General features: G+C 48.2%; 1 protein-coding gene across 2 annotated transcripts in view; it reads right to left on the bottom strand.

Moving 5' to 3' along the window:
* LOC133505555 (ankyrin-2-like) overlaps positions 1–15930 on the bottom strand; it is an 89574-nt gene extending 73644 nt beyond the window's left edge. Inside the window, exon 1 of one of the 2 annotated variants that reach the window (XM_061828678.1) lies at positions 14822–15930. In XM_061828678.1, the coding sequence (XP_061684662.1) occupies positions 14822–14965 (144 nt within the window). In that variant the 5' untranslated portion in view covers positions 14966–15930. Of the gene's footprint in view, positions 1–104; positions 2436–14821 lie in introns of those variants that run through there. The other variant, XM_061828679.1, reaches the window with a different exon arrangement.
* Positions 15931–15978: the final 48 nt, after the last annotated feature.

Below are 15978 nucleotides of genomic sequence, written 5' to 3'. Positions count from 1 at the left end.
TGAAGGAAAAAAAAGAACAAAACATCCCGCGTGTGGAAAGGCTCCAAAAATGACACTCGCTGGAATATCCGAAGAAGAAAAAAAAGACTCCTCTCATCCTTTACCTTCATCTCGACACTGATGGGAGGAAAATGAAGACGCTGCCACGTGAGATCACGCACGCGCCCGCTTATACGCAGCGCAACTTCGTGTAGACATGATGACGGGAACGGGCGACGAACGATGACAGCAAGACTCTCCCATTGAGTCATTCTGCAGGACCTGAGCCGGTCCAGATGCAAGCGTGAGCAGATGTGGCTTCACGCAATCGGTGTGCGCGTTTGTTTGCGTGTGCGTTACGACGCTGGGCGCGTAAGAGGTTTAGCGCAGCTGCCGGCCAACGGGCCGACCGCGGCTACGGCCAAAGCTAATCTCTGCGCTGTTGTCTCCAACGCACACGCAAATGTAAAAAAAAAAAAAAATCAAACAAAATCCTTATCCTCGGCATGAGAAGCCCAAAATATTAGTACTTCAGATGGTAATAATTTAGCGAGCGAGGCGGTTAGCGGCATAATTCAGGATTACTCACTCGCATAGACACACGACTCAAATGGCCTCACACACACTCCTGCACCTAAAAGATAACTTTGTCATCCCTCAACTACATTTGACGGGAAGACTGAAAAATGAGGTGAAACATTCAAAAACAGTAGCCAGGAAATGACATTTATGAACTGAAAAGCACGTTTTGCGGCCCTCGCAAAAAACTTTTTTGTTATTTTGTCCGGTAAAATAGTCCAAACTGGCGCTTGAAGGCCCCGTCACACCATGACGTTGCGGTCAGCGTTCTAAAGCGTTTGAGGAAACGTTGGCAGTCGCCCACGGTCGCCGGGATAGCGCCGGAAGAGCCTTGTTTGAACGCTAGCGAACGTCAATGATCGCTGGGAATCGGGTCCGGAAAAAAAAGTTTGGAACATGCACAAAAGTTCTCACCGAGACAAGCGATCATCAACGTTTCATTTTAAACGCTGCAGAACATTCCAGAACGTTCGCGGAACGTTTTACTAACGTTCGTCGAGCGTTGCACGCGTTTGGCTATCGTTAGTCAGTCGTTACTCGAGCGTTACTTGGTTGTTACTCATCGTTTGTTAGCGTCGGGCCGTCGTCACTGGGGTTTTCGTGGTGTTTAGGGTCTGTCACACGGTGCGTTACTTCTCGGACGTGCTCTTCCTCCTGGTTTTGTTTTTCCTCCAAAGACATTGCTAGTGAAAGAGGCTTTACTTTCTTATTTGCAGCGCTAGTTGCTGACGTCCGCACCCCACCGGCATGATGCTGACCGTTCAAACGCACGAGAACAACTGAAGTGACTACGAAATTTCCAACGTTTTCGTTCCCGTTCCGCTGTAAAAAAAATGGCACGCCAGCAAAACGCTATCCCGTCGTTATTCGCCCGTTTAGTCACACGCTCGACACGCTCGTCTAGCGTCGACAAATCGCTCGTCGCGCGCCAGTGACACGTTAGCACACGCTAATGCTTTTTAGGGGTGTCTTCTTTGGTCCCTGTTACACGCTTCCCGTGCGCTAGACACACGTTAATCACACGCCAAACGTGTCATCCGCATTTGAGAACGCTGCAAAATAGAACGATTGAAATGTTCAGAGAACCTCGACCAGAACGGGGCCATAACAAAGCTGTGGTGGAGAGCGACGCGGTCGCCCACGAGCGATCTCTCGCCATACACACGCATGCACACACCCGTGCAAGAACTAGTTCGGGCTATTATGGTGAGTTAAGTGGGCACTAGCTGCGGTTAAGCTCTAATTGGTCCCAGCAAGAGAACGTGATCTACGGGTCTAATAGAGATCGCTCAAATCGCTCGTCGCGCGCCAGTGACACGTTAGCGCACGCTAATGCTTTTTAGGGGTATCTTATTTTCGCTTCTCGTGCGTTAGACACACGTGAATCACACGCCAGATGTGTCATCCGCGTTGGAGAACGCTGAAAAATAGAACGATTGAAATGTTCAGAGAACCTTGGCCAGAAGGTCATGGTGCGACGGAGCCTTCAGCGTGCGTATGCGGCATTTGTTTTTTGTACCGAGGCCCCCCTCCCGCATTCCCAAAACATTCTCGTCGTGAAAGTGAGACAGGCAGGGATGTTTGTTTCAATGTGTCAATTAATGTGAGCGCAACCACCCAAGGCTGGTTCCCCCGACGTGCGGGATACGACGACGCCCCCCGGTGGTGGTCTGACAGATGAATCTATCTTTGGCTTCTCGCCCTCCTGGTCTTTGAGATCCATTTTGGACTTCGCTTGAATTGGGTGCTCGTCGCAAAAGAAGCAGAAGCCATCGCAACGCTGAGAGCGAGCGTTGTTGTCGCCGCTGTTGTCCTTTTCACATGACTTGCCACGACGATCCTTTGAGCGATAAGCGAATGCAGCATCAAAGAGGAAAGAGGTGGGGGAGGGGGGAGGGGAGAATCATGGGGGGGGGGGGGGTGTCGTTTGTCACTGTGCGAGCCAGCGGCCATGATGGCGCGTACCACTCGGGCTGCAGGGCAGTGGGCAAGCCGGAGCGACGGGCAGACTTCTGCAACAACCCCCCCCCCCCCCCCCCCGCCAAGCCTAGAAGTGGGTCGCTCCGCATCGGAACCGCATTGCGCCCTCCGCGGTCCCCGCCACGCATGGAACGTTGCGTGACAGCCTGCGTGTGTGCGTGCGTGCGTGCGTGCGTTCACGTTGTCGTGACGCCTTCTCGTCACAAGTCGCAAGGTCCAGTCAACAACATTGCTGACTTGTGACCGCCACTAAAGTCCTGAATCATCCTGCCGCCAAAGGTCATCTATTATTATCTGCAAATGACCCCACGCTGGCTAAAGCGTCACAACTTTTGCGTCGATGCACCATCAGCGCCTCCTGCTGGTGGCTTTCAATTCGAGCATAGAGTGTGCATATCTTGAAAACGTCATCAGGTTAACCTTGTAATCATCCATCCATTATCTTTGCCGCTTATCCTCACAAGGGCCGCGGGGAGTGCCGGAGCCGATCCCAGCTGTCGACGGGCAGGAGGCGGGGCACACCCTGAACCGGTCGCCGGCCAATCGCAGGGCACATGGAGACAAACACTTGCACTCACAATCACACCTTGGGGCAATTTAGAGTGTCCAATTCATATTTCATGTTTTGGGGGATGTGGGAGGAAACCAGAGTGACCAGAAAACCCACTCAGGCACGGGGAGAACACGCAACAGGCGGTTCCGAGATTGAACCCGGGACCTCAGAACTGTGAGGCCAACACTTTACCAGCCGAGCCACCGTGCCGCCCCCTTATAATCATTTTTTTATATACAATGTAATGACGTCTTGTCTTGTCAATTGACCCCTCCGTAGAAATTGCGTCATCCGTGTCGCTGACCAATCAGAGGCCAGAGATCTGCATAAACCACGCCCCCTTTTTTGGGACCCGCAGTTTTCTCAGACAACGCTGCACGGTCCAGTATAGCTTCTGTTGGCGTTTTATCGCGTATTTGGGTTCTTTAACAATAGATATGGTTAAGAGGTGTAGTCACGGACTTTGTAATAGTGACGACAGGTATCCCGAAAGGCTAGTTGGCGGAGATCGATTCGTACCCTTTCCAAAACCGAAGACCCAGTACGAAAAATGCCTTCGATGGATCAAACTTTGTGGAAGACCGCATCATCAACTGAATCCATCAACCGGAACAGATATCTTTGCACGAAGGTAAGTCCTATATTTGATTTTCAATACATGTCTCATATACTGTAAATGAATGAGCAGTCCTTCGCTTGCATAACATAGCTACGTGTGAATGATTGACACACTTGACCTGTGTTGAGCGATATTTTGCGATGATCTGACTGCACAAACGTGTCCCTTTGTTCGCGGCTACGCTAAACCGGACTGTGTTAGCACGAAGGTATGCCCTATATTTGATTTTCAATACATGTCTCATGTAAATGAATGAGCAGTCCTTCGCTTGCATAACATAGCTAGGTGTGAATGATTGTCACACTTGATCTGTGTCGAGCGATATTTTGCGACGATCTGACTGCACGAGCGTGTTTCTGTTCGGCGGATCCCGAGCTAAGCTGAACCGGACTAGCAGTCGTAAAAGCCTTCGACGTGCACCGAGACACCAAGACCGAAGGAAGGATGTTTGAGGACACTAAAGTAGTGATTGTCGTACTGGGTCGGGACTCGCGTAGGTTCGGCACAAATTCAAGAATAATTACTGAGGGGAGCGCGTGACTTTACACAAAGAAAACGAGAGAAACAACTCGTGAATCAAGCCTCGCCTTCTTCTTTTCCTTCGTACGGCGGTTCACAAACGGCTATACAGATACATATACACAAGTGTGATACGTAACCCGAAAATAGCAAACTGTCAATGACGAATTCGTCGTTGGGTTATAATATATTATGTTTTGTGGCTTCTCGGTCTTCCTCTGACTCCGGAAAGATCTCGCGCTTATATCAGTGGTTTCTCCGTCGATATGCATGTAAATCCCATTGACGTACCGCTCGCTGAAATACTTGAAGCCCTGCTGTCTGCTTTTCAACCATATTTCACTGTTAGCTAAGAATGCGAGTGAGAAATCAGCCGGTAAATCGGACAGTTTCGCTCTAGTCTTTTCTTGCTGCGCCGATATTTTGGCGAATTGTTTGTCTGACGTCGGCGCACGTGGCGTGACGTCACTTCAGGAGGCGTGTACGGAGGGCTCAATTCCACCCAATTCTTCCGAGCTTTCATTTCTTTAAATCGCATCTATTTGAATATACGTAAAACACGAGACTTGTGAAGATTTGTGTTTCACTGCGATTTTTAGAACATTTGCTCCGTTTAAAAGTTCAGTCCAACGCAGCCGCGGTTCCTGTAAGTGCCGTGTCGGACCCGCATTAAGCCGAGAAGATCAATGAACACGTCGATTAGCCTGTAAAGCGATGCTAAAACAGTGCGCTAACAGTTAGAGTGCCGCCTGTGAGTTGTCGGAGGAGGTTGCGCGGAACAAAGTGGATCCGAATAAAAAGAAAATGGCGTACACGCGGATGACTCCACGCAGGAAGCCCGAATCTCAATCCCATCCCAGACCCGAGGCAGACGTGCGAAACACTTGTCCATCGTGCCACCAACAGGATGACGTCAAGTTTAATGAATACTTTTGGGATTCTGGAGATCAAAGCTGAGCATTTTTTGCCTCGCGACGTGTCAATTTTGTTCCGGCAAATTTTCTCAGCGATAATGTCGGCGCGTGTAAATAGCAAAAGCGTTTGAGATCATTTCACCTCTTTGTCCTGCCGTCCACCTTGTAGAGACACTGGAAGGCCGCGAGGACGAGAACATAAAGCCAACGGAACTCTGCATTTTTCTCCACTCTGATTATTACGTATAAACACAAGAATGGAAAACAAAAACACATCCGCATTCAGTCATAGTTTGGGCAGTTCAGTACGATTTTGAATGCCCCCAAGCGCAGGAACATTCGCAACAACAACAACATTCACACATGCACGCAAAGCGCAAGCCATCGCCGGGCAACAATCTAACTTGAAGTGCCTTTCAGCATCTCGCAGGTTTATTTTTAGATCATTCTGACCTGAACTCACAATAAACCTGCGGCCTGCACGCTGAGGAGAAACCTTGAGCGTTGATGTGCTTTACACTGAAGGTCCAGACATCAAATGAGCCCAGAAACCCGTGCCAGTTATAGCGCTTTTGTGCACCTCCGTCAGAAAAATCACCTGATTTTTGTTTATGTCGCTGCAAAAAAAATATGCCCGATAGCACGACAACCAGAGTTTTGTCCGATGCCGTTAAACGTGATAATAAACGGAGGTACGTGGAAAAAATGAGAGACACTTGGCCTGGCATCGAGGACCCATATTTCACGCTAAGAAACTGGACTATTAATTGGCTTCCCCTTGTCTTAGCCAACTGGATCTACACCTGGTTCTGGTGAGGAAGTCGTCGAGATTTACACACAAGAGTTTGAAAGCGGAGAAAAGTCTGGACGCATACAAATACTTCATTGCTGGGTCTGTTCTCAATCAGGAATAAATCCCACATTTTTTCAATACAAATACCAATATTTCAATAAATGACGCCTGGTTTTACACAAACTCACGTTCATGAAAAAAAAAAAAAAGAGCCTCCGTACACGAAAGCGTATTGCGGCAACACGCTTACCTCCGTAAACTTCTCTGTGACAGACGGTTCATTTGATTTTTTTTTTGAAATACGCATTGTTCTCAAATGAGTCAATTTGGTGTCATAAATACTTGACGATTTGAGCTTGAGAAGAATAATTCCGAGCTGATGATGATAATCGCGACACAGGCGTGTGTATTTGTTGTGGTTGTGCACCATTTATCCTGTTTAATTGCTGAAATCCATCTTTTCTGGTCTTTTCAGCTGCCATTCTACAGAACGATCGATTTGAAGAACTGTGACAACCAACAGCACGACAAGTCTCGGGTCTTGTAAATATTCTCCTCCGGTCCAACGAATCCCGCGCTGCCGAGTTGCTGGGCTTGACCGGCAATATGGCGCCGCGCGAACGAGCGCTATTGGCGAAATCGCTGCTGGGAACGTTCCTGTTGATGGCCAATCAAGCGGATTCTGATTGTGATGACGCGTAGAACTCTGACGGCGTTACAACGCAGCCGCCATTTATTTCGTGCTCGCTTGGAGTCTGTCCGATTTTCAGGAGATGTCGTGCGTTTTGTTACTTTTCGGGTTGGCTCAGGTGAGGCATGATGGGAACCCGGTGAAGTTATGACATTTACATACACACAAATGACATGAGACGACGTTCTGACTTTGTCTGCATCTCTGCAAATCATTTTCATGATGGAAATTATTATTTCAAGCCGCATTTAGCTATTATGCTGCACACAAATGGAATAAGTCGGCCAAAAAGTGTGAATGTTTTAAAATCCAGGTTGAAACCGCTTTTGTTTTTTTTTTTAGAATATATCCACGTCTCGATCATATTACTGGCACTGTATGCATTTTTAATTGTCTTCTTTTAAAATTGTGTTTGTTATTTTGTATGCATTTTTAATTGTCTTTTTTTAATATTTTGTTTGTCATTTTGTATGCATTTTTAATTGTCCTTTTTTTAATATTTTGTATGCATTTTTAATTGTCTTTTTTGTAATATTTTGCTTGTCATTTTGTGTGCATTTTTAATTTTCTTTTTGAAATATTTGGTTTGTAATTTTGTCGGCATTTTTAATTGTCTTTTTTGTAATATTTAGTTTGTCATTTTAATTCCGCTTTAAATCTTTTATCCCTTTGTTTTCAAATGCCTTTCATCATGTAAAGCACATTGTGTATGAAATGCGCTATACAAATAAATTTGCTTTCCTTTGCGGCTACTTACATGAAGCGCTCACGACGTATTTCAAAAATGTTTTTTCTTTGATCAAAACTGGGAGCAAGTACAGTCTATGCAACCAAATATATGCTCTCGTCAGCAGCAAATTTCAATATTCGTCGTCATAATACCGCGTGAGTGAAATCGCATCCTCGCCTCCAAATGAAAACAACATTTCCAAAATCCAGCGAGAAAGCAACGCGAACGGACGTTTGACTTTACTCGGCGTGTGTGTGGTGCAACGACCGAGCCCCTGACTTGGAGGCTTCCTTTCGGTTTTGAAGAAAAGAAAAAAAAAAAAAAAAGTGAAAACTTTTGACATCAAATATTTCTGTTCAGCTCAAAGCTTCAGCGTCGTCAACGTCAAGCAGACCCGCAGCGCAAAAGGTTCTTTTTATGCCTTCGTCCCTCACTCAAGTGTTTTTAAATCTCCTCAATTCAAGCGCGTGACAAAGTCGAAACGGTTCCTCGGGACACAAAGTCGTCTGATGAACACAGGCACCGTTTTAGCGTCTTGGTTTTGCACCCATCGGCGTGTGCAAAATCCCAAACATGCGATAGAAACGCAACACGCCGGAGAAGGAAGAGGAAATACGACGGAGATGGAGGCGGGCCCGAAGGCCGAAAGGTCGAAGGTCGCAACGATTCGGCCCACAGACACGCATCCGCTTCGCTCCCGTCGGCGTATTGATCGTCACGCGACCGATGGCTGATTCCACGGCAACCGATCGGGTGACCACGATCGTGTGCGTCCGTCAGGATTGCGCAAAGGAAGAATTTTTTTAATTTTGAACAAATTCGTCAAAAATTGCAAAAGGGGAAAATATGCCACGCACACAAAAATTGCAGTATTTGAATAACATTTGCCTATTAACGCAACAGTCGTTGAGGCAATTTATTCGATTGTCGACCGCACAGACTGACTGATGAGCATATTTCGAATTTCATTTTTAATTTATCATCCACGTTAATCTCCTGAAGGGAAATTCAAGTCACATTCTGCAATAAATGCGTTCTTTCACAAAATAAAGAGAAGTGTACAGCCTGTAGAGTCAATGAGGGTGAGATGAAGGTGACGGTTGAAATCCCAGAATGCACTTTGCTCGACCTCAGAGTGGACATATTGCAAAACGCTTTTCCGACCAAATCTTTATTTGTTTTTCCTTTCCTCCTCGGTGAAGGTTGAATTGGGGTTTGCTTTAACTCGCCACTCGGACAATTGCTCCAGTTCAGCGGGCGTGGCAGGGTCTGGAGGCGGAGCCTTCCCACAGACGACAGCGGAGCCCTTTTATGAAACGACTTCTCGTAAACATCGGTTGCGTCGAGAGCTCAGGCCTCCAAATGGCCGAGAGGAGCCAACGCAGTCCCGTTTCAAGAGCGGAACGGATGCGTGCGTTCACGGATAGGATGGACACGCCACTGTCGTAGCTTTCAAAGGTCACGGCCGTAAAGCGCGAGCGTTCGCTCCCACGCAACGCAGTCGCTCGATCCAACCTGCCGCCACGGGGACACCAACCCCCACACGGACGGAGATGAGGCTTGCGGGCGAAAGCGGAGGCCTCCAGACCTCGACGGAGGCCCCTGGGGAAAGCGGCCCGGCAGCCGGGTTGGGCAGGGGCGAGACGAAAAGACCGCACCCTGCGGAAAGCTTCGTCGAGCGCGAGTCCGCTTTCCAACACGACCGACGGAATGAGGGTTCCGCCAACGTCGCGTCCTTCCGCGCCGGCGCCGCGTAGGCGGAGGCGGACGAGGGAGGGGCGCCGCATTAACTGATTGCTTTTGCAACATGCAGCCACAAACCTGCTGGCAAGATCAGATCAATAAATCTGCGGACGATACCTGATTTACGAGTCGTTAGACGGAACGAGCCATGAGTAGAATCCGCCTCCAAAATATCCACAAGGTCTCCTCGGGGCTGCGATGGTCAGGATATTAATATTTGACTTCGACTCGATCGCTTCCAAGTACAAGGCTCATCCGTCGGGGACGCAAGTTGTCGAGTTTATGCCGGAACGGGCCCGATGGCCCACAAGGAAATATATTACAAGTGTAATATTTGTCATAATGCAAAGAGAAAAATATCAGCAAAGAGAAGTCGTGCGGCCGGTGTCTGAAGCGCCAATGAAAAGGGCAAAAAGTTCGGGTCTTGCGAAAGGAACGAGATTGAACATCTGGAAAACGGCGAGTTTGGAGACCAAATCCCTCCAATGCAACCTCGGATCAAAAACGTCCTCCTAATTCAATGTCACCTCCGTCAACCAATTGCAAGAAAACTTCCATCTTGACATCATATTCGTATCGCGAGTTAGCAAAAGGGAAAGATTTTCGCCTCCCTGCTTCGTCTGACCATTTTCCACCGGGTTTATATTTGAATAATACCGTCATTTCCGGCCGACACGCTTTCAACCCTGCGGTTTATGTCGTGATGCGGCTAATTTGCATTTTTTTTCTTCTTCTAACGGCCGCAAAGGAGGCACTCGAGCGGAAAAGGTAAGAATGAGACCGGTGGGTGCAATATATGCGCCGAGGAAGTGACTTTTACCGGCCCTGTTACTAGCGCTGCGCTAGCGTTAGCACTGTGCTAGCCTGTTGCTGCTGTGTTACGGCACTAGCATTAGCGCTAGCTTTAGTGCGGCGCTAGTGTTAGAACTAGCGTGGCGCTAGCATGAAACTCTTTCTGTGTAGTGTCTTTGTAAATATCTCGTGTTTCAATCTGGGCACTTGCGGCTTTTACACAGCTGCGGCGTACGTACGTACCAAATGGTATTTCCTTTCCAAATGTACTCGCTGAGGCTTGTAACCAGGTGCGCTCTGCAGACTGGTAGTTACGGTATTATATTGTCATTGGTGTGACTTCAATTAAGGAGAAAGTGTGTGAAATGTCGCGTTTCTGTACCCGCCTCCTAAGCCCATTGCCATTATGTTCTATGCGGAATGTGTACTTATTACTACATAAGGAAATTAAAAAAAAAAAAAATGCCTTCCCTAACCAGATGCCAGCTATTTTACAAAATACACTGTGACAAATTTGGATGGAATAGAGTAAATTCGTGTAAAATTACTCGGCTGTGATTGACCGTTGACCTTCTGTCTGCGTGCCGAATGATCGTTTTCCCGTCAGAACGCTGAGCTCATCTGGCGTCAGCTCGCCGAGTTCACCGAGGCAGAAAGTCAACCACCTCCCAGTCGAATGGATCGCGGAAAGCGAAGCGCGCGACCCGGAGTCGAGTCTACACGCACAGAACACGGGAAAAGGCAGGCGAGTTGGACAGACCCAAATACGAGCGCTTCATCTTTGTACGTAGATAGATGGGTTCGAGGCCGAGTACGCGCGACGAGGGTTCCGAGACGTCCGTTGACGACAAGCCACGCCTCGAGATGTTTCCGCCCGTCTCCGGCGTCAAGGCCGTCGTGAATAATTCACGCGGAAATGCAAAAAGAATTTCTCCGCCGCCCTCCTTTGCTTTACCCTCCTAAGCACAAAAAAATTGGGCTGATCCTAATTTCCGACGCTTGCTTGCAAACATTCTCGAGAGGGGGCGTAAGATGACATCATCGATAACGAGGTCGAATCCAAGTACGCCAAAGAGCCGACCGAGTCGGCAGCTCACGTACAGACAAATATGCGGCGCCGAGATTTTGGACTCCGGACAGGAATCCTTTTCCTTTCCAAATAGTCAGCGGACACTCAAAAGAAAGCGGATCACGTCGCCGGGGCCGCCGCGGCGCAATTCCGGCAGATCTGGCGCCGACGTGCCGCGCGTTCAAAGGTCAAGCGACGCTTCCTTTGTCGTTGGGTGCGTAATAAAAAGAAAGAACAAAAATTCGAATCATGTACGACGGATGTGGAACCCAAACATCACCCCGTGTATGCCCAAATTGTTCAAATGGGACCAAATCATACCACATATAGTATGCAAAACTCCTCTAAAGTAGTCCAGATTTTGCTAAATAGATCTGCGATGAGACATATTTCAACAACCTTTTTTGGGGGGGGTGGTTGCAATTTTGCCTCACAGGCCGTTATAAAATATAAAACATTAATAAGCTCATGAGAGTATGACGTGACAAATGTATGAGTACTTTTGAAAAAGAAGTCAAGAATTAAAGTTTTACTTTGTTCAGATATTGTTCGAGTTAAAGTAAAAAAAAAAAAAGATATATTTCAACCTTATCATTTATTACATGACAATTTTTTATTTTGCCACGGATTAGAGCAAAAATCGCAGGAATTGATGCACGTGATTTTCTTTTGTGGGCCGCGTGAAATGATGTGGCGGGCTGCATCCAGCCCCCGGGCCTTGACTTTGACAACCCTGCCAGTCCATTGAAAAACACGACAATATTTTGTAAACGTTTCTCTTGATTGGTGCTGCAGACTTTGACTGAGACCAATCAAAATCATCCAGTCTGACGGGCACAAGGCGACGTCATCGCCTGATTGGCTGGCACAATCAGAATATGGGCGGGGCTTCCCATCATCTTATGTCCAAATCGGATCTACGTAAAAACTTCTTAATCGCGTCGTTTCCGGTGCTGGAGGCCGCCCGTTCACGTACTTGGGTGGTAACAGACCACCGCAATCTGCTGCTCTTGCTATGCTCGCTCATGCTTACGAAAATACCAAGCACGTCATCGGCAGTATAGGAAGTATGAAGTGATTTCTGTGCTACTTTTTTTTTTATTTTATTTTAATACAAAAAAAAAATCTGATCGTAGAAAAAGCTTTTTACCGACAAAGAAATTGGTCAAGTTGTCTCGTCGAAAAAGATCTGTAAGATCTAGTTTTGTTAGCATTTTGTGTTTTTTTTTTTTTTTTCAAAGTTTTAAATGTTTTATTTCTTTATATTCAAATCTTTTTAATCACGTAAAGCACATTGAGTTACCTTGTTTATGAAATGCACTAAATAAATTAATTTGCTTTGCTAAATATTCGAATAGAAGTAGGCAAGCACACACATCCCAAACGCCGCAAATCATGACATGACATTTTTTAATTTTGCCACGGATTTGAGCAAAAATCCCAGGAATTGATTTAAGGGCCGCATGAAATGATGTGGGGGGGGGGGGGGCCGCATCTAGCCCCCGGGCCTTGACTTTGACAACCCTGCCGTGGTCCATTGAAAATGTCTTGCATCCACTACTCGAGCCCAAGCTCCCAAATTTTGACACCAAGTACCACCAAAATAAAAGTAAAGACTCCAAGTGGCCCGGTTGCTACTCAACTACGAGGTGGGTTTTGCACCAGCGCCTCGACGAAAAGAGATCTTCGTCCGAAACGAGTCACTTAAATTTGCACCTCGCGAGACAGACCTGCTAACCGCTCGTCTTTGGAAATGGAAGCATAAAATGTATTACGCAACGTAATGGCGAGCATGTGAGTGGGGGTCAATTATTATTAGACAGATTTGGGGGAGGGGGGGGGCAAATCCCTTTATCAATTCATTAATCAGATTTTGGATTCAATCCCTTCATCACTCCTCAATGTGGAGGCTTCGTTTTATTGTGGCGGGTTGGCCAATTCTACACTTTCAACTGATTTTTCTCATTTCATATCCAATTCTCTGCAAAATCATAACAGCGGGGAATTGTGTACACGGGTCACTGATAGTGCAGTCGTACACGCGGCTGACTTTGGTGCGGGCAGCGTGGGATCGATTCCCGCTCGAAATGTGTCCTGCGACTGACCGCCGACCGGTTCTGGGTATAGTCCAGCTTTCGCCCAATCTCAGCCGAAATAGGCACCGGCTCTGCCGCGACCATTGTGAGGATAAGTGGCTTGGTCAGTGGACGGATGAATTGAGTACACGTACGATAAGTCGTGTGTGTCAAACCCGAGGCCCGGGGGCCAGATGCGGCCCGCCACATGGTTTTATGTGGCCGGCAGAGTCAAATCATGTTCGGCCACTTTCGGGATTTTCGCCACCCAAATTCCAGATTGTCAGAACAATAAACATTTGCATTTTAGCTCTCGTATGACAACCGACAGACAAAATATATCTTTAGGACGTGAAAGCGCACTACGGAGAGTCATTGGGCGGCGAAACGTTACCCGGAAATCGAAACTCGCATGTGATCCAAAGATAAACGGCCCTGCTTGGGGTACGTCCAGGGCCAAATTTGAGAGGAATCCGTTTGACCAATGTCATTGGAACATTAAAAAAAAAACCACAACAAAATGTATTTGCGTAGAACTAACCACCTGCGCATCTTTTGACAGGCTCATTGATGCGTGCGCCACATGGAACCTCTCATCCCAGCGGGCTGAGGGCGAGATGTGGGCACACCTTGGACTGGTCGCCAGCCAATCAAAGGCCACATCAGGACAAAAAGATTGTCGCGTAAATTCCCAACTGAGGGCAATTTCAACACACGCGCAAATGCACGGGACGAAGATCCAAACGGCACGCTCGAAGGGCGGAGCCCAGATTCAAACCCCCGACCTCGCCATCTTTGCGGACTGGCATTTGAATGGATGTTAAGTCCCAGGCTTAAGGGAAAAGTTCTTGTCCCGAGCATTCACGGAGACTCCAATCTGCAAACTGGAGGAGGCCAAAGCGGCTTATTATGGATCATAAAAGAGATTTTGGCGTCCATCAAATGTTGCGCACCTTCTAAATTACAACGGGAGAAAGATGAAAGGCAACTTTTCTCAAATAAAGGTCGCCTTTCTCTTGAAACGACAACCAGAAAATGCCTGCAAACAACTCGTCGCGATGGATTGCGAGCGGGCTGGAAGCCTGAAAGGGAGGCAAAGGTGCAAATATTTACCACCAGGTCCGATAAACGAGAGTTGATCATCGGTTGTGGTGACGGAGCGAAAAGGGACCAAAACAAGCAGAGAACCCCAAGTTCTCTCCAAACAAACAAACAACAACAAACACTTTGGTGGGCGATGATGCAAGGTAGCTTATTATTATTATTATTGCCCACAATATTAGCTACAATTTGCGTGTTTATTCCTGTCTGGCATGCTACGGAGAGAAGGCAGGATGAAATCATAGCAATTAATATTTCAAGGCTTTTTCGACTAAAGTCTGTTGGTGGCCCCACCCAGTCACGATGGAGGACTCGAGTGCGCTGAGAGCACGACCGTCCATTACCCAAATCACATTAGTGTCAGGGAGAAGCATAAGTGGGGGGGGGGGGGGGGAGGAGAAGAAGGCCCAAGAGCCCCCAAATCGAGACACATGACAACATGTTGCCATTCAAGAAAAGGGAGATTTGGTCACAATGGGTGAAATTGACTCGATGGGGATGAGCGGCGTCAATGGAGGCAGGCGGGCAGGCGGGCGGGCCTTGCGTGGCTGCCAACTCGCCCTCAACGACACGGCAGCGCTTTCCACGCCATAGAAGCTTCTGGTTCCGAACAATTGGCGACCCAAGGTGAGCCGCGCCGATGTGCTTACGACGCGGCCACGCCTGTCGGCGGACGACACCCACCTGCCGAATCCGGCTCTGGTGCAGCGGCGGCGGCGGCGGCGGCGGCGGCGGCTGCCCGCCCTCCGGGGAGGTGTTGATGGAGGACGCCAGTTTGAGATCGGAGCCGCCGCCCCGGGAGAGAGCATCTTCGGGGCTGCTGGACATTCCGCGCGGCTGCGGCTGCGGCTGGAGGTGCGACGCGCGACGGGCTGAGACGTGGCGGCGGAGGGGGGGGGGGGGGCAAGGGGCAGTCCTCGAGGCGTTCCGAGATGGACGTCAGCGCGCGGGCCTCCCGATCAACCCGTGGCGAGAGCGTTTGTGTCCCGTCGAAAAGGCGGACGGCCGCTTCCTGTGCGCGAGGGGATGCTGCTGTGGACGTGAACGCGCCTCTGACGCGCTTCCCCGAGACGCTGCAGAATCGATGAGGCGTTCACGGTCATTCAGGAACCGCCGTCACCGCGCGCCAACCTCTACAACACATCAATTATACACACACAAAATCTGTTATGTTACTCCTTCACTCCTAAAATAAAAGACGTCACACACAGGCAAAGCAATCACGGAACACTCCCCCCCCCCCCCCAACAAGAGTTTGTGTACCTGACCCGTCGCCCATGGAACGTGAATGCAACACGCCGGAGCGACTGCGTTCGTTCATGTTATTTGCTTCTGTTGCTCTTCTCCATCCACCCGCCCATCATTTATTCCGCTGCGGTGGCCGCGGAGGGGCAAAAGTTCATCGCTTGTCCAGCGGCGTCGTGATGAAATCAGAAATAATAATAATAAAACAAACTCCGTCCCGGCGGTCCTTGGGCTTCGGACGGGCTGCACGTAGGCAGGCAGCAAAAAGTCAAGAAAAATTTGTTTTTTCTTAAAATCTAGTCTTGACAAAATTGATACGATGTAGAACTTCAAAGAGGGGAATTATCGATTTCTATGTCTTACGTTTTAAGGGTTACTTAGCTTCGTAACTTTTAATGCCGACTAGTTTTGAGCAGGTCGTCGATTCACTTATCGTGACACTGTAATTACGCTCCGGCTCTTCCACACCAGCTCACAATCATTAAATTGATGAGCAAAACCGTCGAAAAATGTCGGTCACTGTAAAAAAAAAAAAAAAAAAAAAAAAAAAGTGAACAGCTTTACATTGCAATGAGCAAAAGAATCAATTCCTCCAT

Source organism: Syngnathoides biaculeatus, chromosome 9 (genome assembly GCF_019802595.1).
Source record: "Syngnathoides biaculeatus isolate LvHL_M chromosome 9, ASM1980259v1, whole genome shotgun sequence".
Lineage (NCBI taxonomy): Eukaryota > Metazoa > Chordata > Actinopteri > Syngnathiformes > Syngnathidae > Syngnathoides > Syngnathoides biaculeatus.
Note: the sequence above shows the minus strand (reverse complement) of the source record. Positions and strands in the feature narration are given on the sequence as shown.